Source organism: Vespula pensylvanica, chromosome 1 (genome assembly GCF_014466175.1).
Source record: "Vespula pensylvanica isolate Volc-1 chromosome 1, ASM1446617v1, whole genome shotgun sequence".
Taxonomy (NCBI): Eukaryota; Metazoa; Arthropoda; class Insecta; order Hymenoptera; family Vespidae; genus Vespula; species Vespula pensylvanica.
Genome location: NC_057685.1, coordinates 15979646 through 16005666, shown reverse-complemented (window position 1 = coordinate 16005666; position 26021 = coordinate 15979646). Strand labels below are relative to the sequence as shown.

General features: G+C 37.5%; 1 protein-coding gene across 16 annotated transcripts in view; it reads right to left on the bottom strand.

Annotated features, from left to right (window-relative positions):
- Positions 1 to 2429: 2429 nt before the first annotated feature.
- The window catches only part of LOC122632809, a 98045-nt gene continuing 74453 nt past the window's right edge, over positions 2430 to 26021 (bottom strand). For 8 of the 16 annotated variants that reach the window (XM_043820105.1, XM_043820029.1, XM_043820020.1 and 5 more), the window contains 18 exons: positions 24380 to 24652; positions 23422 to 23778; positions 21530 to 21763; positions 15448 to 15612; positions 12564 to 12926; positions 11747 to 11857; positions 11174 to 11398; positions 10738 to 10892; positions 8780 to 9604; positions 6414 to 8530; positions 6031 to 6319; positions 5708 to 5917; positions 5297 to 5614; positions 4665 to 5093; positions 4358 to 4586; positions 3861 to 4275; positions 3214 to 3775; positions 2430 to 3085 (listed from right to left, as the gene is read on the bottom strand). In XM_043820105.1, the coding sequence (XP_043676040.1) occupies positions 2873 to 3085; positions 3214 to 3775; positions 3861 to 4275; positions 4358 to 4586; positions 4665 to 5093; positions 5297 to 5614; positions 5708 to 5917; positions 6031 to 6319; positions 6414 to 8530; positions 8780 to 9604; positions 10738 to 10892; positions 11174 to 11398; positions 11747 to 11857; positions 12564 to 12926; positions 15448 to 15612; positions 21530 to 21763; positions 23422 to 23778; positions 24380 to 24652 (7490 nt within the window). In that variant the 3' untranslated portion in view covers positions 2430 to 2872. The remainder of the gene's footprint in view (positions 3086 to 3213; positions 3776 to 3860; positions 4276 to 4357; positions 4587 to 4664; positions 5094 to 5296; positions 5615 to 5707; positions 5918 to 6030; positions 6320 to 6413; positions 8531 to 8779; positions 9605 to 10737; positions 10893 to 11173; positions 11399 to 11746; positions 11858 to 12563; positions 12927 to 15447; positions 15613 to 21529; positions 21764 to 23421; positions 23779 to 24379; positions 24653 to 26021) is intronic. The other 8 variants (XM_043820080.1, XM_043820096.1, XM_043820123.1 and 5 more) reach the window with 8 other exon arrangements.

Sequence of the window (26021 nt, the reverse complement as noted above, 5' to 3'; positions counted from 1 at the left end):
TCTCTCTCTCTCTCTCTCTCTCTCTCTCTCTCCCTCTCTCTCTCTCATACACATTCTCTCTCTCCCTTCTCTACTTTCTTTCTCACACATACTTTCTCTCTCATACTATACTCACTCTCTCACTAAATCTTACCGTTTTCCGATTCTCGAGCCCAAAACATATTTTAAGCATCGAATCACAGAATCTCTTTTTTGCAATATCGCAAAGTTTTTATTAATCTCAGGTTAAATCTTCGTATTCGATAGTTTCTTTTTTTGTTTCTTTTTTTTTTTTAATTTTCTTTTTATCTTATCGTTCCTTCTTTCTATTTCTCTCTCTTCCTCTCTTTCCTTCTTTCTCTTTCTCTTTCTCATTGATAGGAACGAGACGAACGAACGGATTATTATCCCTTAAATTCTAGGTATGTTTTCGTTTTTAATGTTAGCAGACACTTTCAGGTTTGTCGTCAACATTTAATGAGTATGTACTTCATGAAATTGTTTAAGCCAGGATTCGAAAAAAGAATATTCGCCTGAGCATCGATAAATTCATTCTCGTTCATTAATATCTACTTTAGAACATTTCTCTCTCTCTCTCTCTCCCTCTCTCTCTCTCTCTCTCTCTCTCTCTCTCTCTCTCTCTCTCTCTCTTTCTTTCTTTCGATTACACTATTCAATGTATACAACATACGTACTCGCGAAGCCACTGTTTTAGCGCATAAGTATATGTGTATATATATATATATATATATATATATATATATATATATTTATTTATATTTATATGTTCAGACAACTAAATCCGCTGAGCACTTCTACTTTTTTGTCTTTTGCTCTTTCTCTCTCTCTCTCTCTCTCTCTCTCTCTCTCTCTCTCTCTCTCTCTCTCTCTCTCATTCGTACTCGAAATATTCTCATCGAAATCGTTACTTTTATTTAGATGATCGCCGTGTCGAGCGCGTCACATATGTATTATTAGTTATATTATTATTATTATTTTAACATTTTTTATATTATATACAATATTTACACACAAACAAAAGAGCGAAATTTGTATGAACGAAAATCCATTTTCATTTGAACGTCCCTGCCACTCGTTTATTGCAACTTTCCTTTCGTTCGCGTTAAAGACACGATATATAATGTGAGTGATAAGTGATCAGGGCCGTATCAGATCGGCTACAAAAATATCTACAACAAGGATCTTTTTCATTTTGCGTACGTAAGTATATACGTACATGTATATAATGTATATATATATATGTATATATATATATGTATATATATATATATGTATATATGTATTATATAATGTATAATATGTATATACATACGTACGTATGTACATACATTCATTTTCTCGACAAAATACAAGACACAAACTCCTCCATTTAAATCGATTTTTTATCGATTTTCCTGTATCTTATACGTTTCTTAATGTAAATTTATCGATGGAAATTTTGTCAAGTTATCTTAAACGCATAATTTCCATCTTATATATAAATATGCCTTTCATACATGGATTAGATCAATGACGCAGTCGAAAACGAGACTCTATTAGAATTATAGAAAAGAGATTATATTAGAATAAAGCTTCGCCGAACTCGTGAATTACATTTTGGTCAACTTTGTTCTATAAGATAGCAGGTGTATTGCATATATATATATATATATATATATATATATATATATATATAATATAGTGTGAATGCATATACGTATATTATATACACATATATACATCACATACGTATATATAAATTTGTCGACCGTACGATTAGGAAATGTTTCTTAATTAATTTTTCTATCAATCGAATCGTTTAAATCGATCTAAAGAAGGATTAGCTATCTTTGCAAATATATCTTTGAAATGGGCATTATTTATACCCTGGACAGACAAAATTGAATTATCAAGAAATAAATTACGTGCCTGTAGATTTCAATGTCGTCTTTCATTCGTCTATTATTCTTTCGTTAATTCTTTATCTGAAGCAAGTACTATCACAAAACATTTTAGAAAATATACTAAATTAATAAATTTTTCATTAATTTCAAACTGTTTCTGATCGACGACGTGTAAATTCAGAAAGACGTAGTTATTTGAATTAATAAGAAGAACGATTTTCATTATGTTTCGATAACGCACAACGAAGAAAATAATAAAGTTATTTGAACAACAGTTGATACGTGTTCTATCGTAATATTCAGCTGATTAATTAACATTATTTTTAAAGAATTTCCCTACGAAATTGTTCGCGATTTTCTTATTTTTCTTTCTTCATTTTTGCAACAATACGAAGCTATGAATTTCTATTCGATAATATTCATTAATAATTCGTTAAGTGTGCTCAAGAAGATGTACATTTTGTGAATATTTTGTGATAAAACTCGCAAATATAATGTGCAAAGATCACGGGAAGAAATTGTTTTCAAATACAATGCGCTTGTGCCTTGCATGAAATTATTATATTATCTTTGGATACCTGCTACAATTCGGGATCCAATTTGTAAAGTCAGTGAATAAGATTTATCGCGAAAGATTCTATACAACAGACTTGTTCAGATTTCTTGGGCAAATTCTTATATGATAAATTTAACCTCTGTTTGCATCGTCGTCATTAATAAACACATCAAGAAGACATACAATAGGAAAGCGAGACAATAAATTGCTTTCTATTCCTTATTGCATTATGACCTCTGTGTTAGGAACATATTTCCTAAATTCAGTGTTTTTGTTTTCTTTTTCTTCTTGCATGTCGCTTTAAAACATCGACAAGTTTGAAAGCTGCGTTAAGATAAATCAACACCAGCTATTTATAATTGAATTTCGCAAAATTTGTGGCTGACTACGATTAAGTGACACCAGTCAACTTAATCGTCAGCTTTAGCTGTTCTCAAACAACCCCAGGTTGCATAGATAGAAGGTACGTCGTCGGATCGTAATATCCAGCCAAGTAGTAGATATCGTTGTTATCATAGATGGTAAGATATCTATGAGGTTCTTTTCCCAGCTTTTCTGTATACTCGTCCAATGGTAATACTTCGCATTTATGGGAAATAGTTTGTACATCGTTTTCATCCATATGAGGGGATTCGAATAGAGCACCCTATATTGATAATATTACGAAATATTTGAAAATGTATTATGAGAGATTTTCTAAAATTCTATTTTGGTCGATATAACAAATATAAATGTAAAGTCATTGTAATGTAATGTAAAAGAAATATATCTTACCGGATACTTTAGATTGGTTGGACATCCTACCGTCTCTTCGGGATGATAGAACCACTTAACTTTAACTATCATATTAGAACTTGTTGTTTCCCACATAGACTCTATACGTCCGATGTATGGTCTATCTGGTCTACCAGTAGAAAGGAAAACTGCACTATCACCTATCTGAATAGTTTCGTTTCCCCTTTGAATGGCTCGGAAAAATTGTTTCTTAGCTCTTCCTTTTGCACCAGGTCTTCTGTAACCTCTACCAGCCCATCCCCATAATTGTCTCGCAGGCAAGAATGCAGCCATTTTACTTCGACTTTCCACCGACTCCTGTCTCTCTCGTACTTTTCCTTTTTTGTCAGATTTTTTAGGCTTTTCTATCTTTTCCTCCCTTACTATCTCTTCGATTGGTTCTGGAACTGGTTCGGGTTCTTCTTCCACCAGAGTCATTTCTTCGTTCTCCTCTTCTTCCTCTTCCTCCTCTTCCTCTTCTTCCTCTTCCTCTTCAATCTTCGCTGGAGTCTCTTTATTTGGTTCGTCTTCACTTTTCTGACCACAACAACTTTCCCCGCTGCTAAGAAATATCGAAGTTATTAGATTAATGAATGCTTGTTTTACAATATACTACCACGTCGTTGTAATTTTACTTTGACACAAACCTTATATGACTTCCTTCGCTGTGATTGCAATGATGACTATGTTTATGCTTATGTTTTCTATGTTTTCTATGCTTGTGCTTTCTATGCTCTTCGCAGCCCTTGTGCCTCTTGTGTTTCTTCTTTCCTTCTTGAGCCTCGTGTTGTCTCTTCAGTTTATCTTTTCTCCTCTTCTTCAAACGTTTACGTTCACGATAATCGTCCAATGCCTTTGCATTGATATCATCCGTTTTGTGTCGTTCTATCGACGCTCCATCGAAAGAGGAAATGTGAGTGGAAGTTGTGGAAGAAACCGTAGACGTTAAACTATTCGATGTTGCACCGGATATAGTATTTACGGACGATCTTTTATCTTCTATCGAAACCGAGGTCTGTCGACGACGTTTACCCAAAGATAAAAGAGGATTTGGATCGTATTCTATAAAGGAACATAAACTCTTGCATAAATTTGATTACATTAAAAAAGACTTATAAAAGTAAAACTATGAATAATTACATACCAACAACAGGATAATCAGGCTGGAGCAGTCTGATGTCATCCAAAGCTATTCTACCGCTATCGCCGTCATCGAATTCGACACTGACAAACTTCTCATCGAGTTCAGGATCTGGTTCGGTAGGTTCGACCGATGTTCCTGGATAAAGACATCTGTATTGCTCGCTCCAATAAGCACAAAGTCTCGTACCGGGTGGTAATTCTTTCGTCGAGCTTGGACATACCTCTACGATCTATAGTAAATCGTTATTCAAATTGACAAGGTATATCGTCTAAGTAAAATAATTTTGCGAGATAAAACGATATCGTACCGCGTCTCGTAAAATCTCTTCCCTTGAATGAATATGAGGTCTGTTGCCTCGTTCGCCATCGAGAGTAATAGCATAAACATCTGGAGCTTGAACAGCGCTGAGTCTTCCGGCATAAAAGAGCCCACCCATAGCCGTCAGTACTCTTAACTGATCAATGGCTAAGTGAGCTGACGTTAGCTTGCATCTATTAATAATGCTTTCCGTTCTTTCCGCTTTAGCAACCTTCGCGCATTCCTTACAATCTTTACAATCGGACGACTTTCGACGTTTAGATTCCTTCTTATCGCGATCGCCCGATTTATGTCGACTCGGGGATGACGAGACAGACTTTTGTTTCTTCTTCTTCGATTTATCGTGCCTATTTCTTTCTACCTCTCTCTCGACTTCCTCCTCCTCCTCTTCCTCCTCTGCTTGTTCAAGACTTTTCTCCTGTAATAGGAATTATCTTTAGAGATTCGTCCCAAATGTTCGAACAAATAAATATTTTCCTTGAGCCGATATGAAAGTTCACGCTTAATAATAACAATAATAATGATGATGATGATGACGACGATAATGATGATAAGAATAATTTTAGTAATAATGATAATAATAATAATCATGATAATGATAATAATATTGAACGTGATTACCTCAAGAATTTCCTGGTTCATGGTATCCGACGATATATTTTCAACGACGGTACTCTCGTCGTCTTCCCAGGTTTTTACCTTTGCCTCGGCTTTGAGTTTTGGTTTTACCTTACTACTACTGTGTTTGTCCAACTTAACTTCGTGACTAAGTTTAGCCTTCTCCGCGATAATCGAACTGATGACGTTCTTATTGTGCAGCGGAGTTTGTTTCGCGGGTTTCATCTTCGCCTTGACTGATTTGTGATTCTTAGAGGAAGCTTTTAGGGACAACATTCCGGTTTTAAAGGGTAGGGGAGTATAACCAGACTTGGCGATGTACTGCGGGAGAGGAACACGTTTTACGTCGGAAAAAATGAGATATGATCGTCGATGTGTTTTTTGATTTATCGAAATCGTTCGAATAGATCTTACCTTGGTTTGAAGATGCCTATTTTTCGGTGACAACAAATAACTCACGATGGAACTTTTGCTTTTTGGCTTTTTCGCTACAATGGTTTCTGTAAAGTGTCTGGTATTCCCTGACGTGCACATAAGTTTTCTAGGACGGCCAACTTTACGTTTCTTTGATGCTGAACTCGAACTTGCTACGGTTGGTGCTGGCGAAGATGTATCATACTCCATCTTAAAAAAAAAAAAAAAAAAAGGAAAAACAGATAAACAAAAGTAAATTATCTCGTACAAGATACGCGTGGTCATTCTCAAGTAAATTTTTCAAATCAACAATAATTGATTACCCTTCCAGTACTCTTGTCGTCATCCTCCGATTGTATCTTGCTCGTTGGTAAGACAGTGATAGGCGAAGCAACCGGTGGTACTGGTATAGGTATACTCGGTATACTATCCAAAAGTTTAATGTGACTTCGAGGTTCGCCGAGTTTCACAAGATTCACGTTACATCTTGGCATGGCCAAGACTGCTGACGTTAACGGCGGTGGAGCTCCGTCAGGAGAATGAGACGGAGACTTTTGACAAGGGACTGCTGGTTCCAAAATGGGAGGAGAAGAGAGAGTACCGTGTTCGGAACTGAAATATATATTTATATAGACATTTATGTATTTATCGGAATTATTTAAATTTATTATTATTATTAGAATAAATCAATTTATCGATATTTTACCTCGACGAATGACTCTTCTTTCTCGGTCTACCTGGACTTCTCTTGTCCTCCTTCTTCGGCGTTAACCTCGAAAGTTCCTTTTGCTTTTCTCTATATTGTCTTTGAATATCCGCCAATCTCACTCTCATATCCAACTCCATTGCGTCCATATTTGGCCAATCCCCGTCTTCCTCCGCATGTCCTTTTTTACCAACGTTCGTCTTCGCGTCCAATTTCCCTTGCCTATTTCTCTCCTCTGTGGATTCTCGTCTTCTTTGCGTATTTACATCTACTTCCTCCTCCAATCTCGCAGGAGAGCAAGCTGTTTTGTCGTTTTCCGTTTCGGAATCTGTCAAGGCATCTATCTTTGATAAATCACGGTAACACCTGTCGTTTCCGCAAAATCGATCGTACTGTGGATCGTAACGTTCCAATGTTTCCTTCTTTCTATCATAATCCAAATCGTTATTGTCCTTATCCAACTTGGGAACCCGTTCTCGTTCTCGTACGAATCTTTCCGCCAACGAAGAAGTCTCCTCGTCGTCGATACCATTTTCCTCGTTTAGATCTATACTTCTTCTCGATTTCTCTTTCACTCTGAATATCATGTTTTTCTGTAATTTAGTTTCGTGTTTCCTACTTTTACCACATTTTTCGTAATAACGTATCGATGAATTTTTTCCATCGTCTTCCTCGTAGACAACATCGACTTTGAGTCTCTTCGATTTTTCATAATTCTCATCGTCTCCTTCCGTACTTTTTCTTTTATCCAACCTCTTTCTCTCCTTCTCCAAACTCGTCCTTCCAAGATTTAACAACAGCCTACCAGCTCTCGATATTTCTTCCGAACTCTCGAGATTGAGCTTTCTCGGCACTTTGTCTCCTACCTCTTCCATGAATCTCTGCTCAGCCAGAGCACACAGCAAACCGAGGGGACTATCGACGTTATTATTATTGCTCTCACCCTGAGGAGAGATCAGTTTCCCTCTGCTAGGCGATTTCTCGAGATCCGGAGTCGAACAATTCTGTGCCTCCGGCTTCAAATGCTCGAACTGTTCGATGCTATTCGAGAGCAATTCTAAGCCGCTGAGATCGACGTTCGATTTTTGCTTCGTCGAAATGGCCAATTTCAATTTCGTGCTTTGATTGTCGACAATGGTGGCTGATAAGAAAACCGTGTCGTCATTGACATTCGATGTTCTATCTAGACGACTTTTTTTCGGTGGATTCGCGTTTACCTCGGATACGTCGTCCTTGACCTTTGACTCGCAGGCAGCTGCTAACCTTTTCCTGATGACGTGTTCCTTGTCGTTTATATTCTTAATATTGTTATTGTTACTTCTACTGTCGTTATTATTGTCGTTATGTAAATATTCTCTGGAATAAGTTAGACTGTTGGAATCTTTCTCGGAAGATCCTTCGATCTCGGATCGTTCGAGATTCTCACGTTTCTCGTTCAACAATTGTTCGTTTTCGCAGGATCTCAATATGTGTTTCTTCAAACCGTTCTCCAACTTTCTCGGCATCGTTTCCGAGTGTCTTCTAGAACGCGAATTATCAACGTTACGTTCTTTAGATTCGTCGATCTTTTGTAACGGATAGGAAGATTCTTGCATAGCAGCGGCCGCGTTTTTCTTCAATTTCTCGACAACGTTCTCGATACCTGGATGAGATCTTTCAACCGAATGTCTCTTCGTCGAATCCTTTGGCTTCTCCATTGTTGATACATTCTCAAATTTAGAATTTTGTTCGTCGAAGGAACCATCGTCGGCTTCCTGCTTGATCACCACTGTTCCCATTTCTTGATCGTCGCAATCGATGTTAGGCATATCGAAAGATTTCACACTTATTTGTGGCTTCACTTCTGGATTTTGTTGAACAACCACTTGCGGACGGACGTCTCGATTTTTCCCGCAGCTCTCGCAATCGGCGATATTCTGAGACGTCGTCGTCGTTGTCGTCGTCGTCGTCATTGATTGCGGCCCGTTATTCGACGTCGAATCGACCATCACCTTAGATTCCGTGTACATTTCCTCTTTCCTCTGTGACTCGCAACAAGAGGTTTCCGGTGATACTTTGGCGATAACTTGATGTATTACCGTACCTCTCGATTCCTCGGCGATACGATCGATCACCGGCTAAAACGGAAATTTTATTTATCCATCACTTCAATAGATTTCTCATATGATTTAGTCAATAGTTATGAAATAAATCAGAGAGAATGCTTTGTTACTGATTTGAACAGGATGTAACTCCTTCGTCGAGTTTCATTCGAGAACATTCTTTCAAATCAAGGATCGATATTTTATTAACAGATTTATTACTTAGAAACGGATGAGAAATTATCGAAAAAAAAAACACGCAATAAAATGTTTCAAAAGCCTTACCTCCTCTACAATGACCTTCTTCTCCTCCTCACGATTTTGATGTTGCTCCTGCGTCGCATCGATCGCATAACTTCGCCTTCGATCTCGAAGACGATCGGTCGAACGATCCCGTCGCGTGGCAAAGAACTCTAAATTCTCGTGAAAACTGTCGCAGTTTTCTTCGGTGATTTCGATGATCCTAGGGCCAGTTCTTGCTTCTCTACAGATCGGCGATCTACCATTATCGTAGCAATCGTCGTCGTCGTTGATCGTCGAACGATCGTGCCTCGAATCTTCTTCCTCGTCCTGTTCCAAATCATCTTGACGACTTACGACACGTTCGATCGTTCTATCGATCGACGTGACGCTTCTACATTCCCTCGTGATAGAATATTTTGGACAATCAGCCATGTTGATGATCGTGTTTTCTGCTTTATCAACCTTGCCAACTATACCGCACACGGTAGGATTGACCGTGGTCGTTGTCGTCGTTATCCTGACGACGTTACACATCTTTTCTGGTGTCGCAGCGACAATCTCAAAGTTCGTCAAATTCGTCAAATTCGTCGTTGTAGTAGTGGTAGTCGTCGTGAGATTCGTCGCGGTACTAGCACATTGAAGTTGACACGGGCTAAGATTTTGCTCCTGCTTCACCTGTGTCTCCATCGCCATTGGTAAATCCTGGTCCTGTTCGGTTTCTGGGGCTTCCGTTTGATTCGAAGCATCCTGGACGCCGACCATCGGTGTCATTTGCGGTGGCTCGATCGCATGGATCGTCGTCACTTCTGGCGGTGGCGTCAGACAGGATACCGGCGAGGTTGCCTTCGAAATAAACGCATTTCGCTGCTTTTCGCAGGATTTTCGATCGTCAAATACGGGCGTGCTTTGTGATTGAACGGATAAAGAGAGAAAAAGGGAGAAAGAGCTATCTCGAATAGTGATATATAAATACATATACGACCGAACATTCTTGATAATTCTTGAATGGTTCGAATCCTTTAACTACATACTCTTTTAGACGTTTCTACGATTTTACAATTTCATAACATATTTCCACGTGAATGATAGATACTTTCTTAATCAAAAATGAAAATCTATAAAGTTCCTTTTCACGAATCATCAAGAGTACTCTAACGTATTCACAATCTTAAAAGTGCAAACTTGAAATTCAGAAATAACTAATGCGAACGAGTCGTTTCTAACTTTACTAACGAGATAAGAAAACCAGAAAGAAAACAGGACGGCAAGTGAACGCAAAAGGCGCGTTCACTTGGCAGTGCCGATGGATGATAATGATAATGATATCGATGATAATGATAATAACGATGATCATGCGGAAGACGGAGAAATCGCATCGTCAGTAAGTAAGTAAGTACAGGGAGTACCTCGAGTGGTGGGGGAAGAAGGGAAGGATAGAGGAAACAAAAAAAAGGAAAAGAGAACGGATAGCTAAACAAGAAGAGAGAAAAAGAGAAAGAAAAAGGACGATGCAGCATCCGATTCGAAAGAGGAAGAAAGACGAAGAGAGAGAAAGAGAGAGAAGGAAAGAGAGAGAGACCGAGAGAGAGAGAGAGAGAGAGAGACAGCGCGCGTTCCAGCACCGACACGGATATTACGTAGCACGCCGTGCTAGTGGAGCGAGCGCAATATCTATGCAGATAGCGATGCAAATCGGTGGACGGGTTTGCGCATGATTAATACAATGTGCCAGAACGTTTCCACGTTATGCGAATTGCTGAACCGCGCCCTGAGCGTGGCATAATTATTCCTAGCATTACGAGTTCCTGTCCCCCCTCTCCACCTCCTCCTCCTTCTCCACCTCGTCGTTTCTACCTTCTCTCCCTCCTCTTTCTCTCTTCGTCGTTCTACAAGGAGTCGAGATATCGATCGATAAACGATCGCTTTTCTATGCACGCCCTTGGAAATGATTATATTTCGCCTTGATAAATCTCTCACGAGAAATAGTTCCTGCGACCTACCTGCGACCTACAATGCGTGGGCTCCGTTTGGCTAATCTGCACCAAAGCCGGTGCATGTGGATAGTAATGAAGAGTCGTTACGAGCGGTGCATCTGGCACCAGAGTGCCCGTCACCGATGTCACGCTCTGCAATGCCTTCGTGGATTCCGTCGATGCTGAAAAAATCGACGAAGGTGTTTACGACTATCATCGAAAATCAATGGTAGGTATTAACAAACATGATTTAGATCGCGTTGCAGTCGTTGTGGTCATTGTCTGGTCTCGTGAATTGTTTTTCTTGCAATAATAGATTATCGTAATGTATTCTGAATAGAGAGAAATATATACATATGTAATAGATCGTTAAGAATTAATAAGAGCGTTTTTATCGTTGATATTTGCAAAATTCGTTCATATATCTTTCGAAACATTTCTAGATCATTTCGATTTTACTTACTGATTATGGTTGTTGGATTCGTACCACAATCCGCCTCGATCTTGACGATCGGTAAAGTGCTCTGTTGTTTTCTTTTGCTCTCGGTAAGGACCAATCTAGCGCCGCCTATGTCGCTTAAAAGTTGAAGGGACGGTGGCGGCGGCGGTAACAAAAGAGACGGGGGCGCTACGTTTCCACCATTGTGATTTGGATAATTCGGCCAGACCACAGCCTGCTGCATTTGTTCTGTCGAAAAACCATTCGTTTCTTACCCTCTTCCGCCTTCTTTTTCTTCCTCCTTTACTTGTTTCTTTTTTTTTTATACACACATATTACAGACTTACGCACATGTTACGAAATATTTTTAAGACAAATAAATGATATGATGATGATGATGATGATAATAATAATAATAATAATAATAATGATGATGATGATGATGATGATGATGATGATAATAATAATAGTAATAATAATAGTAATGATAACTATAATAAAAATGAAAAAAAAATATAAAAATATACATATATAAAGTTAAAGAAAAAATGAAGAGAAATCAAAGATAGACCCAGAAAAAAATAGCTATTAACGTACCGGCTGCGTGAATTAAAAGAAGATGACCACTGGATGGATCTCTGACCAACTGCAAACCGCCCTGCACACCGACGCCCATCTGTGGGAACCCTACGGGTTCCATGGGCATCGCTATAAAACAAAGCACAAATCATTCTACGTGCAACGAAAAACGTCCAGATTCGAACGAGACCTTTAATCGACTATCGACGAATGGAGATAGTAACGACCCTGTTCGAATTCGAATAGATAAAGGTAAACGGTCTCGTGAGGCTTATGAATTTTTCAGCCCAGACGCGAACATAGAGCGAAGTTACCGCGTTTTGAAATGTCAGTCGGTCAACGGAGGGTTGTCGTCGATTTAAGGGGTAAGAAAGTTCGTAGCGAAGAAGGACACGCGAAAAGAAGATTGCTATATAAAGCAGAGCCAAATATTCGGCACACTATTATTATTTTTCGATTGGTCGTCGAACGATTTAATGATATTTCAAAGATCTACATATAAAAACTTTTCTACTTAACGATATTTGAAAGATTTACATATAAAAATTGTTCCCTCTGGCTTCGTATAAATAATTGATATGTGTCATAAGACAAATGGAATTTATCATCATTATTGAAAATATTCGGCTCTGCTAAAAGAGAAATCGAAAGAAAAGAAAGATAGATAAATAGATAAAAAATATTTATATATACATATACGTATATGTATATGTGTATGTGTATATATATACATATATATATATACATATATATATATAAACAGAGATAACGTAATAATAATAATAACAACAATAATAACAATAAGAATAATAATAATAATAAAAAGATAGTTTACCTGCAGCTGCGGCGGCAGCAGCGGCGGCAGCGGCCGCGGCCGAGGCCGGATACTGCCAAAGCGTGGGAGGCCACGCGGTAGTGGCCGCGGCCGTTGCGGTACTGCCGAGCGTGGAATTCAAGCTGGAATTCAAGGTGGAATTCAGGCCGGAGCCAAGACTCGGGCCGAGATTCGGGCCGAGACTCGAACCAAGACTCGAACCGAGGGCCGCGTTCAACGAGGGCGCCAAAGCACCCGAAGGAATGGCGAGGTGGGCCGGACGTTCTTCCCCACCACCTCCGCCACAGTGGACGAGCGTAGCGCCGCCTACCGTCATGGCCGTACTCGATGAACCTGACGACAGGGCCCAAACTAGCGATGGGACTAATTCCATTACTATTTCGAAACTGAACTAATAGCTTCAACAATTCTTTACTATTCAACATTATTTTATTCTTTTTTACTTTACGTAATAATATATTATAATTATAATAATGATAATAGTAGTAGTAATAATAATAATAATAAAAAATAATTTCAAGTGATCTTTATAATCGATTCAATCGCTCATCATAATCGATAATTATTTATCGCTCTTTCCGTATAATATGATAATTATAATCGTTACGCAAGAAACCACAAAGAATAGAAGAACTCGATCTTATCAAATATTCCTATATCTATAAAGAATTTCACTTAATTTAAAGGAATTTTCAATATTTACTCGACGTTTCATAAATTTTTCTTGCATCGATAATATTCTTATTATCAACGAACGAAAATCGACGAAGCTCTCTCTCTCTCTCTCTCTCTCTCTCTCTCTCTCTCTCTCTCTCTCTCTCTCTCTCTCTCTCTCTCTCTCTTTCTATCCCTGTTTTGAAATACTTTGAAATATCTTCATTGAATGGACTATTACATAGAATACTTTGTGAGATTTTCAAATTCAAAGAAAATCAATAAAAGGTCGGTATATACTCTCGTTCTGACGAAGCAAATAAGTCGTAAGTATAGATACGTGATTTAATATTCCTTCTCTCTCTCTCTCTCTCTCTCTCTTTCTCTTTGAGAATTTTCTCGACTTTCCAAGCGACTCGACTATATCTAAGCTCGACTATATCTAATTATTGTCTGTCGATGAAATTCCTGTGCCGATCTCTCGGCGTTGCTCGCTATTGAGCGCGGAACATCAATCATTGGCATCGAGTCGTAAGGCTGCTTCGATTATCGATATTTGCATATGCAATCGGCGACAGTCAATTACCACAGAGACTCGGCGCACTCTGAAAATTACCCGGCTCGTGCAAATTACTGTCATTCTACGCGCCGGCACGAAGGAAGCGAAAAACGAGCCTGCGAGAAACGATACCATATCGACCCCAAGAATTGAGATTATACGCTATGAATAACTCTTTTAATTTCTTCCTTACTAACCTTAGATTTTTTTCTTTTTACCCTTATTTTCTTTTTTCTTTTTTTTTTTTGTTCCATCTTTTCGTTCCGATATACTCATAGACACTATATTCTATTTGTTCTTATTTTATTACGAATAATCAAAACATAATTATTTATTAGATTTGTGAACACGTGTATAAGTAAATATTCTTTTTTCATTAACGCTTCTAAGAGATCTCTGCTATAAAATTTTATTAGTACAATATTTGATCTTTTCTCGAGTTACTTCCTCTCTTTTCTACTTTTTCTTCATCTATTTGTTTTTTCTTTTTTTCTTTATTCCAAGTAATAAAACGTATATATTTTTTAATAGATAGTTATGTTTTTCTATTTTATTATTATTTTCTTACATATAACGAAATCAAAATTAATTATTACGATTGTGAATGCATACGTAGATAGATATTTTGAATTAATGTCTCTAAGATTTCTATAAGAAACTTTATTTTTTATTACCGTATCTGTCTTTAGTGAAACTCACAATATTTCTGGAGAATTCGAATAAAACGTCGGAATGAAAATTTGCCGGATGATTTGATAGCGCGCAATCGGTTTTACCCTTCGCGGAACGGAAGAGGCATTTCGAAAGAATGTCCGCATCCCCCTCTTCGTCGTTCCTCGTTAATATTCCGCCCAGATGTTCGAGCCGCTTCTCGAATGCCGATGCCTCTACACATTGGCTCAAATGAAAACAGCCGTGTATCCGATAACGCTTATCCCTTCTATACGATCGCGTACAAACGCATTGTACTTGCGAATACTCTTTCGAAAGAACGTACTAACGAACTAATCAACTTAATATTTTCTACAAATTATAACATCTATCATAGACATCAACTTCCAAATTTTCTTATTATTTTTATCAAGAGCTCGTAATTAAACGAATATGATTAAACGAATATAAAAGAGACAGACAGACAGACAGAGACAGAGAGAAAGAGAGAGAGGGTTTTAAAAATGAAGACACTTCATCAGGAAAAACATCGATACGAATTTCACTGTGAGAACATTCTTGAATGAAATAGAATTTACTAACACCGAGAGTTCCATTGATTCGTTTTATATATCAAATATTTAATTACATGCATGATGCATAGATATGTGTATATTGATATTTGTTCCATATGAGTTCTTCCTTCCAATGGATTCTCCCTTCAATTATACTAACGAGATACTTTATTCGATATTAACGCAACGAATTCGTCTGTACCACGTTCACTTTCCAAAATTATAAATCATAATTATCTTTCCAAACATTTTCGATTATCATGTACCCACTACATTGAAAGCACTATTAAACATCATAATGACAGAAAATCAATTTAATCACTTCGAGCATGCTTATGTTATCTACACTATATTAGAGGCAAATTTTGAAGCGTATGTATGTATATACATACGATAGATATATATATATATATATGCGCAAGGTATATTTGTGTAATATACTCACCAAGATTGTCAGGTTGAAAGTGATGATAACTTGCGTGATGCGACGTATGATGACTGAGGGAGACATTCCGCATGGACGCCGAGGTTTCCTGATGTTGCGATCTCTGTCTTGCCATTGCAATTCCGACTGGTATTCCACCTGCGTTCGCATTCGATACCACTATACCTGGAATAAAACGCCAGAACAAAGATATTAATACTAATAATAACAACAACAATACCTATCGCCAATTTTACTAACGCTTTGAATCATCAGAAATTTTCATTCACTCGAAAGTTTTGATCTGCTCTAAAAAAAAAAAGAAAAAAAGAACTGATATAATCTGATTCAATCTAATTCAATCTGATTACTTTAATCTTCAAAATCTGTTACAAGAATAGTATGACCTCGATAACGATATCTGATGAAATTATTACCAGAAAAAGAAGAAAGTAAGAAAAAAGGAAAGAAAGAAGAAACAAGAACTATATTTATCGACACCTTCAAACTTTGGAAAAGAGTCAAGTTACGATCATAACGCTCGTTTTCAATTGGAAGACTTTCAAATAGTCTTTTAGAGTATAAAATAAATCGAAAGAGAAGAAGTCAATGAAAAAGAGAAACTTTTGATGCTCTCAATATTTCCTAATTCGACGATAAACGGATACATTCTTTCTTCCCCTCTCTTTCTCTCTCTCTCTCTCATACATACATAGATACAAAACTCTACTCTCGTTCTATTTGCAATACGGGGTCGCTAGCTGATAGGCCAGAGTTTTCGCGGACATAGTCGCGGTTCGTCGACTAAGATATACATCGTGGGTGTAAATGTGAGTAAAAGGGATAGACGTAGTAGGGTCGAGACTCTTTCGAGCCACGCCTTGTGTTTGCGTCGCCATGCGTGCCACGCACCTCCTACTTAACCTTTTCGCTACTACGACTATAGTCACTCGCCACGGGAATAATGTTCGATTATTATACCTATTCGATAATGTATACTACATTTACTGAAATAATAAACATACATTTGTCGTCCCATTATTCTTTTATCTCCATCATTTTAATTTTAATTATTATTATCACAGAAAAGCACCAAGGTATAAGAAATAAATCCGAAACGTCTGAAAATCTACGCTCACAACACGAAACATTCCCATTCCCAGAAGCGTTAAAGAAATTTATTTTCTACGTTAATCATCGAAATAATCGATCCACTAAATACTGTTAGTTATTTGTTTGATTCAAAGTGAGAAGACGACGATAATCGGTGTGAAAGTGTCGGCTCCATTTTTACTTTTTCTTTCATCATAAATAAGCGTACATTTCAACGTACATAAGCTTTGATCGTCGGGACTGACGTATTTCGGTGGCTCGATTAATTTCTTTTCGTGACAGAGTAGGGGAAGGAAAAGCCACGATGGGGGTTGAATGTTGGCGTGGTCGACCAATAGGAGGGCAACTTCAAGGGGAGCCTTTTCTCGAGTGTAATACGACGAAAGTATGTATGCGGGAGTGTGTGTGTGTGTGTGTGTGTGTGTGTCTGAGAGAGAGAGAGAGAGAGAGAGAGAGAGAGAGAGAGAGAGAGAGAGAGAGAGAGAGAGAGAGAGAGAGCTTAAAACGTAGCCTCTATGCTGCTACGTGAATTTGTATGCTCGTATATATGTATTGTACATATGTACATATATATAGAAGAACGTCTAACGTCATGTATAAAGGGGTTACACGCGTATTGTACGTACTTTAAGCAACGAGAGAAGGGACTCGAGAAGAGAAATCGTTGGTTAACATCTTAGAACTCTCTTACGAGCCTTTGTTTCGTCTATCGAAACGAGCGCTCGGATGGAAGCACGCGAGTGCCTTTCTAAGAAGAAAAGAGAGAAAGGCTAAAGAGCGAGAGATTTCCTTTCGAAAACATCTATCTCGGAAATTATAAATTGAAGATAATTAGAGATGTTAATTCTCCAATTTTAGAGACGTTTAACGAGAGTATCTATCTAAAGACCAAACGAAAGAATAATTAACTTATTCTTCCAAGAATAAGATAAGGTTTCTCAATTAAATTTATTCGAATAGAAAAAAATAAAAGAGAATGATTTATCGCAAACGGTTGATTATTTAATTATTATAATTTTTTTTTTGTTTTCAATATTATCTGTGCGTGCGATTGCGTGTGTTGATGATTATGCAAGCTTGCACATAAAAACCAATGTTGATATATTATTATCAATGTCTTATCTTTTGTTTCGTAACAATTACAACGATGGTTTCGATCATGCCATTTTTTCGAAACGGCTCTTCTTTATGATCACGTCGAATCACTAAATCGTTATCGTTGTTCTAATTTAATTACGAATAACGAAGAGGTAACGTAAATAAGGAAAAAAAGAAATAAATAAATTACTTTATCCCTAATCTATTAACGTCGCTTAAAAAAAAATAAAATGGAAGCAATTTGAGTCTTTGTTCGCAAACTCTTTACTCGATTGCGTTCGTTCGTCTGTAGTTACACGATGAAACCAAGGAGAAACGTGTTGAGCTGAATTCTCGTGGTTCCTCTAACGTTGTTCTAAAGACGCTCGTCCGTCCGTTCTTCAAGCGTGACGATGGATCGAGAAAGGAAACAAGGAAGGATAGGATGGATGGACGGATGTCATCGAGTTGGAGGTCGAGGCGAATCGAGAGAAAATCGATTTTCGTAGAAAGGAGAAGAGAAGCGAGGAAACTCGATTACGTTTCCTCATCCTTCCTTCAACGTACTCTCAGAGTCGTTTGGCAGCTGTGATACTACGTGGCACGCTCGTGTGAAAGAAAAAAAAAATAGAGAGAACAAGAACACAGTGTGCGCATATATGCATTTATGTGAGAGAAACTATGAAGGCGTGAACGAGTTAAAGGGAATATTTTATATAATTCATATGTATATGTGTGTGTGTGTGCGCGCGTGTGCGCGCGTATGGTGTATATATGTATATTGATTCAAGTCAATAATTATTAGACGTTAAAAGAAATAAAATAAATATAAAACAAAAAATATCAAACCAACAAAAATATTTTTTGACAAGACTCGTCGATCGTTTCTCTCTCTCCCTCTCTCTCTCTCTCTCTCTCTCTCTCTCTCTATACGACGTCACCAGCATAATTTTTATTCGTTCAACGTATTCCTATCCCCGTAAAATAACTTACTAATGCACCGTGCATACGGTGCATCCGATAGGAGAGTAAGCCAAGCGACTAAGCCAAGCGTATAAGTTATTCCGGGCGTTTCTTTTTTAAATGACAGATCCGCAATCCCCCGGGAAAACGTCCGGCGTGGTAAACACCGGAGAGAGAAGAGTTTCCGGGGAACAAATGCATAACGAATAGGATGCATCCTACGCTCGCTTGTCTCTTTCTTCAACCACGAATTCTCTACAATTACCTTGCATTTTCCCATTTCACAATTTTGCTTACAACGAACTGCTTATACGTTTATCACGTTGTCAACGTCTTTCATTAGGATCAAAATATCCATTTAAACCAAAAAATCCAGCCGATTTAGTCACATATCGCGTTACGAATAAAAAACAGATACGAACTATTTTTCTTTTCTTTTCTTTTTTTTTTTTTTTCATTTTGTTATAATCAACAATAACGATGGAAAAATCGATAACTTTTTCACTGGCACTATCGTCCTTTCGAATGATGTAACTGAATTATATCGAAATTGATTATAATAAAAAGAATCGCAAAGGACTCTTTCATAAATGATTCCATATTCGTATTCCCACGATACTTTTTGATTTTACCGAAACGATCAGGGATCAATTGTTTCTTTTGTCGAACATTTTCAACCGGCAACAGACGCCGATGATTCGCGCGCGATTTGAACGATAAACGAGGAGGAATAAACGCGTGGATATCGGGATATTGGCCAATTAAAATACTCCCTACGTTGCAGGATTCGTGGAGAGGATTATAGCCAATCGAACGGTCGTAGATATAAAGGTACGGTTTAAGTCCTCGCGATATTCCCCGATAAGCAGTACCAATGGGATTTCTCTCTCTCTCTCTCTTTCTCTCTCTCTTTCTCTCTCTCTCTTTCTCTCTCTGGCGATACAGTAATCGAAGAGAGAGAGAGAGAGAGAGAGAGAGAGAGAGAGAGAGAGATTTCTCTTTCTCCTTCTCTTTCAGTCAGGTAGTTACAGAACTGTGATTTTTGCATTAATTGCATATCGATGAAAATCATACCTCTATAGTAAACTGCACCTCCTCGACCAGCTGACCTCTCTACTCCATACACTTCCCCCCTCTCCTCCCCATCAAAGAGCTCACCCCATTAAAATCTATATAATAAAAAGTCGAACGATGGAAATGAATTTTGTATTTGACCGTACGCGATAATCAATATTTCGCGAATACTTGCGAATACAATGCCACGCGCAAGTGTAATCACAGCGTTTTCGATATCCCAATCAAATTTATAAAGAAAAGGACACTTGAATTACTTTTAATTCTTTTTCTCAACGTTATATCAATAATTTTGATCAAACATATCCCCGAACTTCAAAACACAAACTCACGAAATTCATTTCCCCCGTCAATTGTCAATCGTCGTGATAAAATTGTAAGAAAAAAAAAAAAAAAAAAAAAGAAAAAAAGAGAAAGAAAAAAAAGCGAAAAAAAAGAGAGAAAAAAGAAGCTTCATATTATGCATTCTTGAAATTTCCTACTGGAACTATAGACAAGAGCAAGCAATTTTTTTTTGCCTATGATAGCACGATACTTTGTAACACACGGCTCTCCCACGACAACGAAAGGTAGTTTACGAACACATAACGCTAGTGCCGTCGTTAAAGTAAGTTTTCAAGCACAGATCGTACATAAGATAATTCTCGGTTCTGCCCTGCGGAACTTTTTTTTCTCTCTTTTTACGCGTTTAACGACCGGGAAAAAGCTGATTTTCAAGCGAGAAACTTTTTCCGAGAGTACGTTGAGAAACCACTTCTCGAGCAATTCGAGAAAATTTTGGAATATTTCGCTTGGTAATGTTGTTATTATTTAATAACTCTGACAGTGAGTTCTCTGCAAACGAGACGCACGTCGTTGATCGTTGATTCGAGACAAAAGCTTCTTCTATACGTGGAAGCCAACAAAAATTCACGATCGATTCTGGTCGTTAACGACACCGAGCAAAGAAAAAAGAAAAAAGAAAAAAAAAAGAAAAGAAAAGAAAAGAACAGAACAGAAAAAAGAAAGGAGAAATAGAAAAGAATGAAAGCCCGTAGTGGTGAGATAGTACGAGCAATTAACCGTCCATGTAAATGATTTACAAATAATCGGCGTTCATTAACTTATTCTTTCAATCGGGTCAAAGCTTCCATAACGACCCGGTGAATGCACTCGTGTGATGAATATTCGAAAATAAACTATATAGGACAAAATTAACTTTCGAATGGTAATTAGAAAAAAATTTGCGAATAACAAACCGCGAGAATGAGGAAGCTTGTAATCGTATACGGTAATTGAAGTCAGAAGTTTTAATAAAGTCGACCATGTCATATATACATATATAACATGTACTTGGTATGTGTATTCATTATATATATAAACTAAATCAAAAATTTCAAGTATTTCCCTAAGCAACGATTTTATTCTTCCTGTCATAAAAATTTCGTCATTGGAGTAATCGATCGAATTTTCAATCGAAGAATTATGTCTTTGAAAAGAATTTTGAATTTTTTTATAAATTATTATATACCTCATAATATATATATATATTTTTTTTTTGATTCGAATTTATCATATATTATGTACAATCAGTAAACATATAATACAATCAGTTACAAACTGATCGATTGAAAATTTTCTTTGTCAACGAATCTCGTATAATTATGTTTACCCTGCATAATCTACAATAATTATATAATAATTAGTTTTTACAATAACGAAAATAATAAACATTATCTATAATAATTTATAACAAACACTTCTACAAGTGATAATTACTATGATATTAATTATGGATTTAAATAAAATTTAGAATTAAATAATACCAATCGAATTATACGATTAACTTTGCAAATTCATTTCTGAAATTCCTTGGAAATAATAAACTTTATCTCACCATTTTCCGATTTCGGAGGAACCGGCTCGATCTTAACAGAGGTAGTGGTGGCGTGAAGAGAGGTCGAAACCTCTGCAACCTGACAAGGTACCGAGGCCAAAGGTTCTCTCTTCACGAGGCTATTATTGTTCGTATTAGAATTAACGCCATTATTCGCATCCTGTCCATTCCAGGACGATGCGACGGGCAACGTCCTGCTACAGCCTGCATCCGAATGAACCACTTTCGTTTTACCTAGAAAATTAAAATGAAATTCTGAATACTTAACGTTATTCTTCTATAACGATTAAATTAAATTATTATCAACGAAGTATTATATCGATGTCTCAATCCAAAACAATTGATCAAAGTACCCAGTTAAATAGTTAACATATTAAACACGTGTTCCGTAATAATCGAATTTCCTCAAAAGTGGAAAAAGAATTTTGAATGATTTAAACTTAGTTTCAACCGAGAATATACCCTGCTGTTCAATTTTAACGCTTGCCTGTCAATGTGAAATAAAAAAAAAAAAAATAAAGAAATAAATAAATTATATAAAGAGAAATAAAAAAAGAAAAAGAAAGGTAGAGAGAAGGAAGAATTTCAGGACCTCTTCCACAAAAGTCTTTGCCGAGTTTCTACGAAGGTAAGGACTGGTTTTCGTGGGAAGTATCGACGTCACTTGGTGGCCAAGGAATGATTCATGGAAACGAAGCGTAAAACTGGCGTCGGAGACACCAAGGAGAAACGTGAGGGAGAGAGAGGGAGAGAGGGAAAGAGAGAGAGAGAGAGACAGAGAGACGAGTCGTCTCTCGCATAGTAAATATAGAAGCGAGAGAATCTTGCGTAAGACTCGCTATCTCTTTCTGTTTCATTCCTTCGTTTCTCTCTCTCTCTCTCTCTCTCTCTCTCTCTCTCTCTCTCTCTCTCTCTGTCTCTCATACACGTACACACATTTCCTTTTTTTCTTTTTTCCGCGCCTCGTCTCTTTCTGTCCTTTTTTTTTTCCTCTTCTCTTTTCGTTTCCCTTTTATTTATTTTTTTGTCCTCTCTTTCGTCTCTCTTTCTTTTCTTTCTTTATCTCTGTCTCTTTTTCCTCTCGTAGTAGTACAGTTGACGTGGACTTAGAGTAGAAGCCTCCCGGAGGGAGTTCGCTTCAAGGTCGTCAATTGCATCAACAACGATGGCTAACTCCCAGCCTGTACAAGTCTCGTCTTCCTGCTCTTCTCTTCTTGGCGTTACGAGACGCGTAACAGGTTCGTCGATAATGCCTCGCGGCTATCAACTAATATGTATGTTGGTACATGTGTATTCCAACGTGTTCCAATTGAAAATTTCGATCGAGAAATCAAACGAGATATTCGTAGTTGATAATAGTGAATTGAAATGTCCTTTGTTAATCTTAACTTTCTTTCGCGGTACTATTTTGTGCTATTTTAAAAAATCTACGGAAATTCGATTCCGTCGGACAATCGACGGATCGCAAGTGCAAATATCATAGAACTCCTTTTGTTCACTTTGTGTATCCATGTTGCGTCACGTGTAGGATTTGTCGGTAACTATTTCCAAGTGAAATAACTTTTTCGAAAATTAAACGATTCAGTTGAAATGTTTAATACGAACTCGTTGATACATTGAACTTATCGTATGAAACGAACGAGGAAAGTTATTACGAACATATTGACTATTTTCTTTCTTTTTTTTTTTTTTTTTTGACTGACTGACATTTTAAAAAACTTTGATATGTCTGACGATAAATTCAGGAGAACAATTCAATCGAGACAACTTCCTCTTTCCTCATTCTAAAAATTGAATTGGGACTCGAGACGTATCTATGAAATAAAAGAAAAAGAAAGAACAAAAGAAAGAAAGAAAGAAAGAAAGAAAGAAAGAAACGAAGGCTTGCGTACCGTTGCTGTTCCTGCAAACGCAGGGCTGCCTCGTCGACTTGTTCTCCAGTTTCACCGGTTGACCTTGACTCGAGAGGAAGGCTTCTCGTTTCTTGGCGGTAGTCTGGACAACCTGGTTGCCACCCTGGACGACCATCGTGCTACTCGTCGAACTCGTTGGACATGAGGAACCGTTCACTGCGACGGAACAACCGGTGCCTGTCGAGCCTGTCGGTGACTGATACTCCTGGAGCAACACCCCCGTCGTCGGCACGACGTTACCCGTCGAATTTGGTGAAAAGCTATTGATCGTCAATGTCGGAGCGTTACCGGTCACCAGGGAGAGTTGGGGCGAGAAAGTGTTCTGATGTAGACCTTCTTTCGCGGAGAAAGAAAGAAAGAAAACAAAAAGAAAGAAAAACACTTTTAATCTTCTACTTCGACGATCGTATACCTTCTCTAATATCGAATTTTTTAATATTTCATTTTTCTTTGTCAGTTATTTTTGACTCTAATCGTTCGTTGTCACTACTAAAAAAACTACGTTGATTTATTTATGGTTCATGCAGATCATATCTTTATCAGTAATTCAACCCGTTGCATAGTATGAGCTCATCACTGACGCGATAACAGTACTTATCCCTCAAACTCTTGACTCACCTCTGATGATAGGACACTTCATTTAATTAATAAACGAAAGTTACGGTAAGTAAGCTTCATTAAAAATATCTCTTTGTAGGTAAATGCGTGTATCCGAGCGTGTACGCGAGATATCAAAGGCAGAAAAAAATATAATTAAAAATAATTCGATTAACAAATTGAGAATAATGGTTAGAATTAAGAGAGGGATATTATTTTTCCTTTTTATCTTTCACTTAAAAAAAAAAAAAAAAAGAAGAAGAAAAGAAAAAATTGAGAACAATCTATACAACTCCTGTGTGAAAGGTGTTACTTGCGATCAATAATGTCGTTTGCTCACCATGGTGCAGATGATGAAGTCCAGCGAGATTGAGGGTGTGCTGCGTGTGCTGAGTATGCTGCGCATGGTGAAGACTGCCAACATTAACACCGACACCCTGAAGGCTCAACGCCTGTTGACCGGGAGGCGCCAAACTCGCCAAATTCTTGGCGAGTAGTTCGAGCTGAGTCACAGGGACAGGGCTGTAGGGTGATCCAGGGGGTGGCGTGGGAGCACCCCAGGTGTATCCACCAACACCAACGCCAACAGCAGCAGAGAACACACTCTCTGAAACTAGAAATTTTCTCCGTTTAATCGATCTTTCGAATATCGAAATGAAATTCCTTTTCTTTAAGTCAATGATTTTTCTTTTATGTGACTTGATCGTACGTCCGACGAAAGATTTCTAACGATTTTCTTTCCCTTCGTCTTATAAAATATTGTTACACGTGTGCTTGATAATTTGTAGTAATAAAAAAGAAAAAAGAAACGAGAATTAAAACGCGCAAATGCAGATTCAAATGCTTTCTCTTAGTTATCCTTGTGAGTGTGCAAACGAGAATGAAATATTACACGATTCGGATGATTAAAAAAATCTCCTAATAGTTCATCATTCTGATAAATCTCGGATACAATGAAATGGTCTCTAAAGGGAATATATATATATACACACACACACACACACACACATATATATATATGCATATACTTTTTTCCTTTTTTTAAATCGTTTAGAATCAAATTTAGAATCATATTAATAATACAAACGACTTTATCGAGAAATTTACAAACTCGCTCTTGGCTGTTTTACGCTATTCGTTTTAAGAAGCGCGTTAACGTGTTAAGTAAAATTTTTCGCGCGTGTATTCATTTAATTTCCTCGTGGCTGCCGATCGAGAAGGTCGAACGATAAACGATGAACCTCAAGGAAAAGTCGCGTAAAAGCGTATTGCGTGCGCGCGAGCATAGCCCGTGCCAGAGAAACAGAGAGAGAGAGAGAGAGAAAGAGAGAGAGAGAGAGAGAGACATAGAGAGAGACAGAGAGAGAGAGAGAGAGAGAGAGAGAGAGAGAACCGTATAAATATTAAATCCCATCGTCCGCGTCGGCTTCGGCCGATGGGCGAATTGAAATTTATCGCCGTTAGTTTCTCACTGGTTTCGATAAATATGCAATAAACGGACCGGCGGACAAATAAATGGAAAGTCTATGCAAATTCATTTAAATCGTACGCCATGTACGAGGGAAACGAGAGAAGAAAAAAAAAAGAAGTTCAAGGAAAATGAAGAGCGGCAACGGGAAGTTGGATTTCCGCGGAATCGCATTCGCATTTCGCGTTTTCTCTCTCTCTCTCTCTCTCTCTCTCTCTCTCTCTCTCTCTCTCTCTCTCTCTCTCTCAGCCGCGAAAGACACTTTTCTGCTATTCGATACGAGCAAAGTAGTAGACGATAATTTTTCTTTTAAGCGTATCAATATATATATATATATATATACTAGTTGTTTGTATTGATAAGATTACTGTAGAAAATAATACGTACTGATTTATGTGTGTGTACGTATATATGTGTACATTTATACATGTATGCGGTAATTTAAAAATAAAAAATATATATATATTAACAGCACTGGCATTGAAATTAAACAACTATATCTATTCTTCTCCAA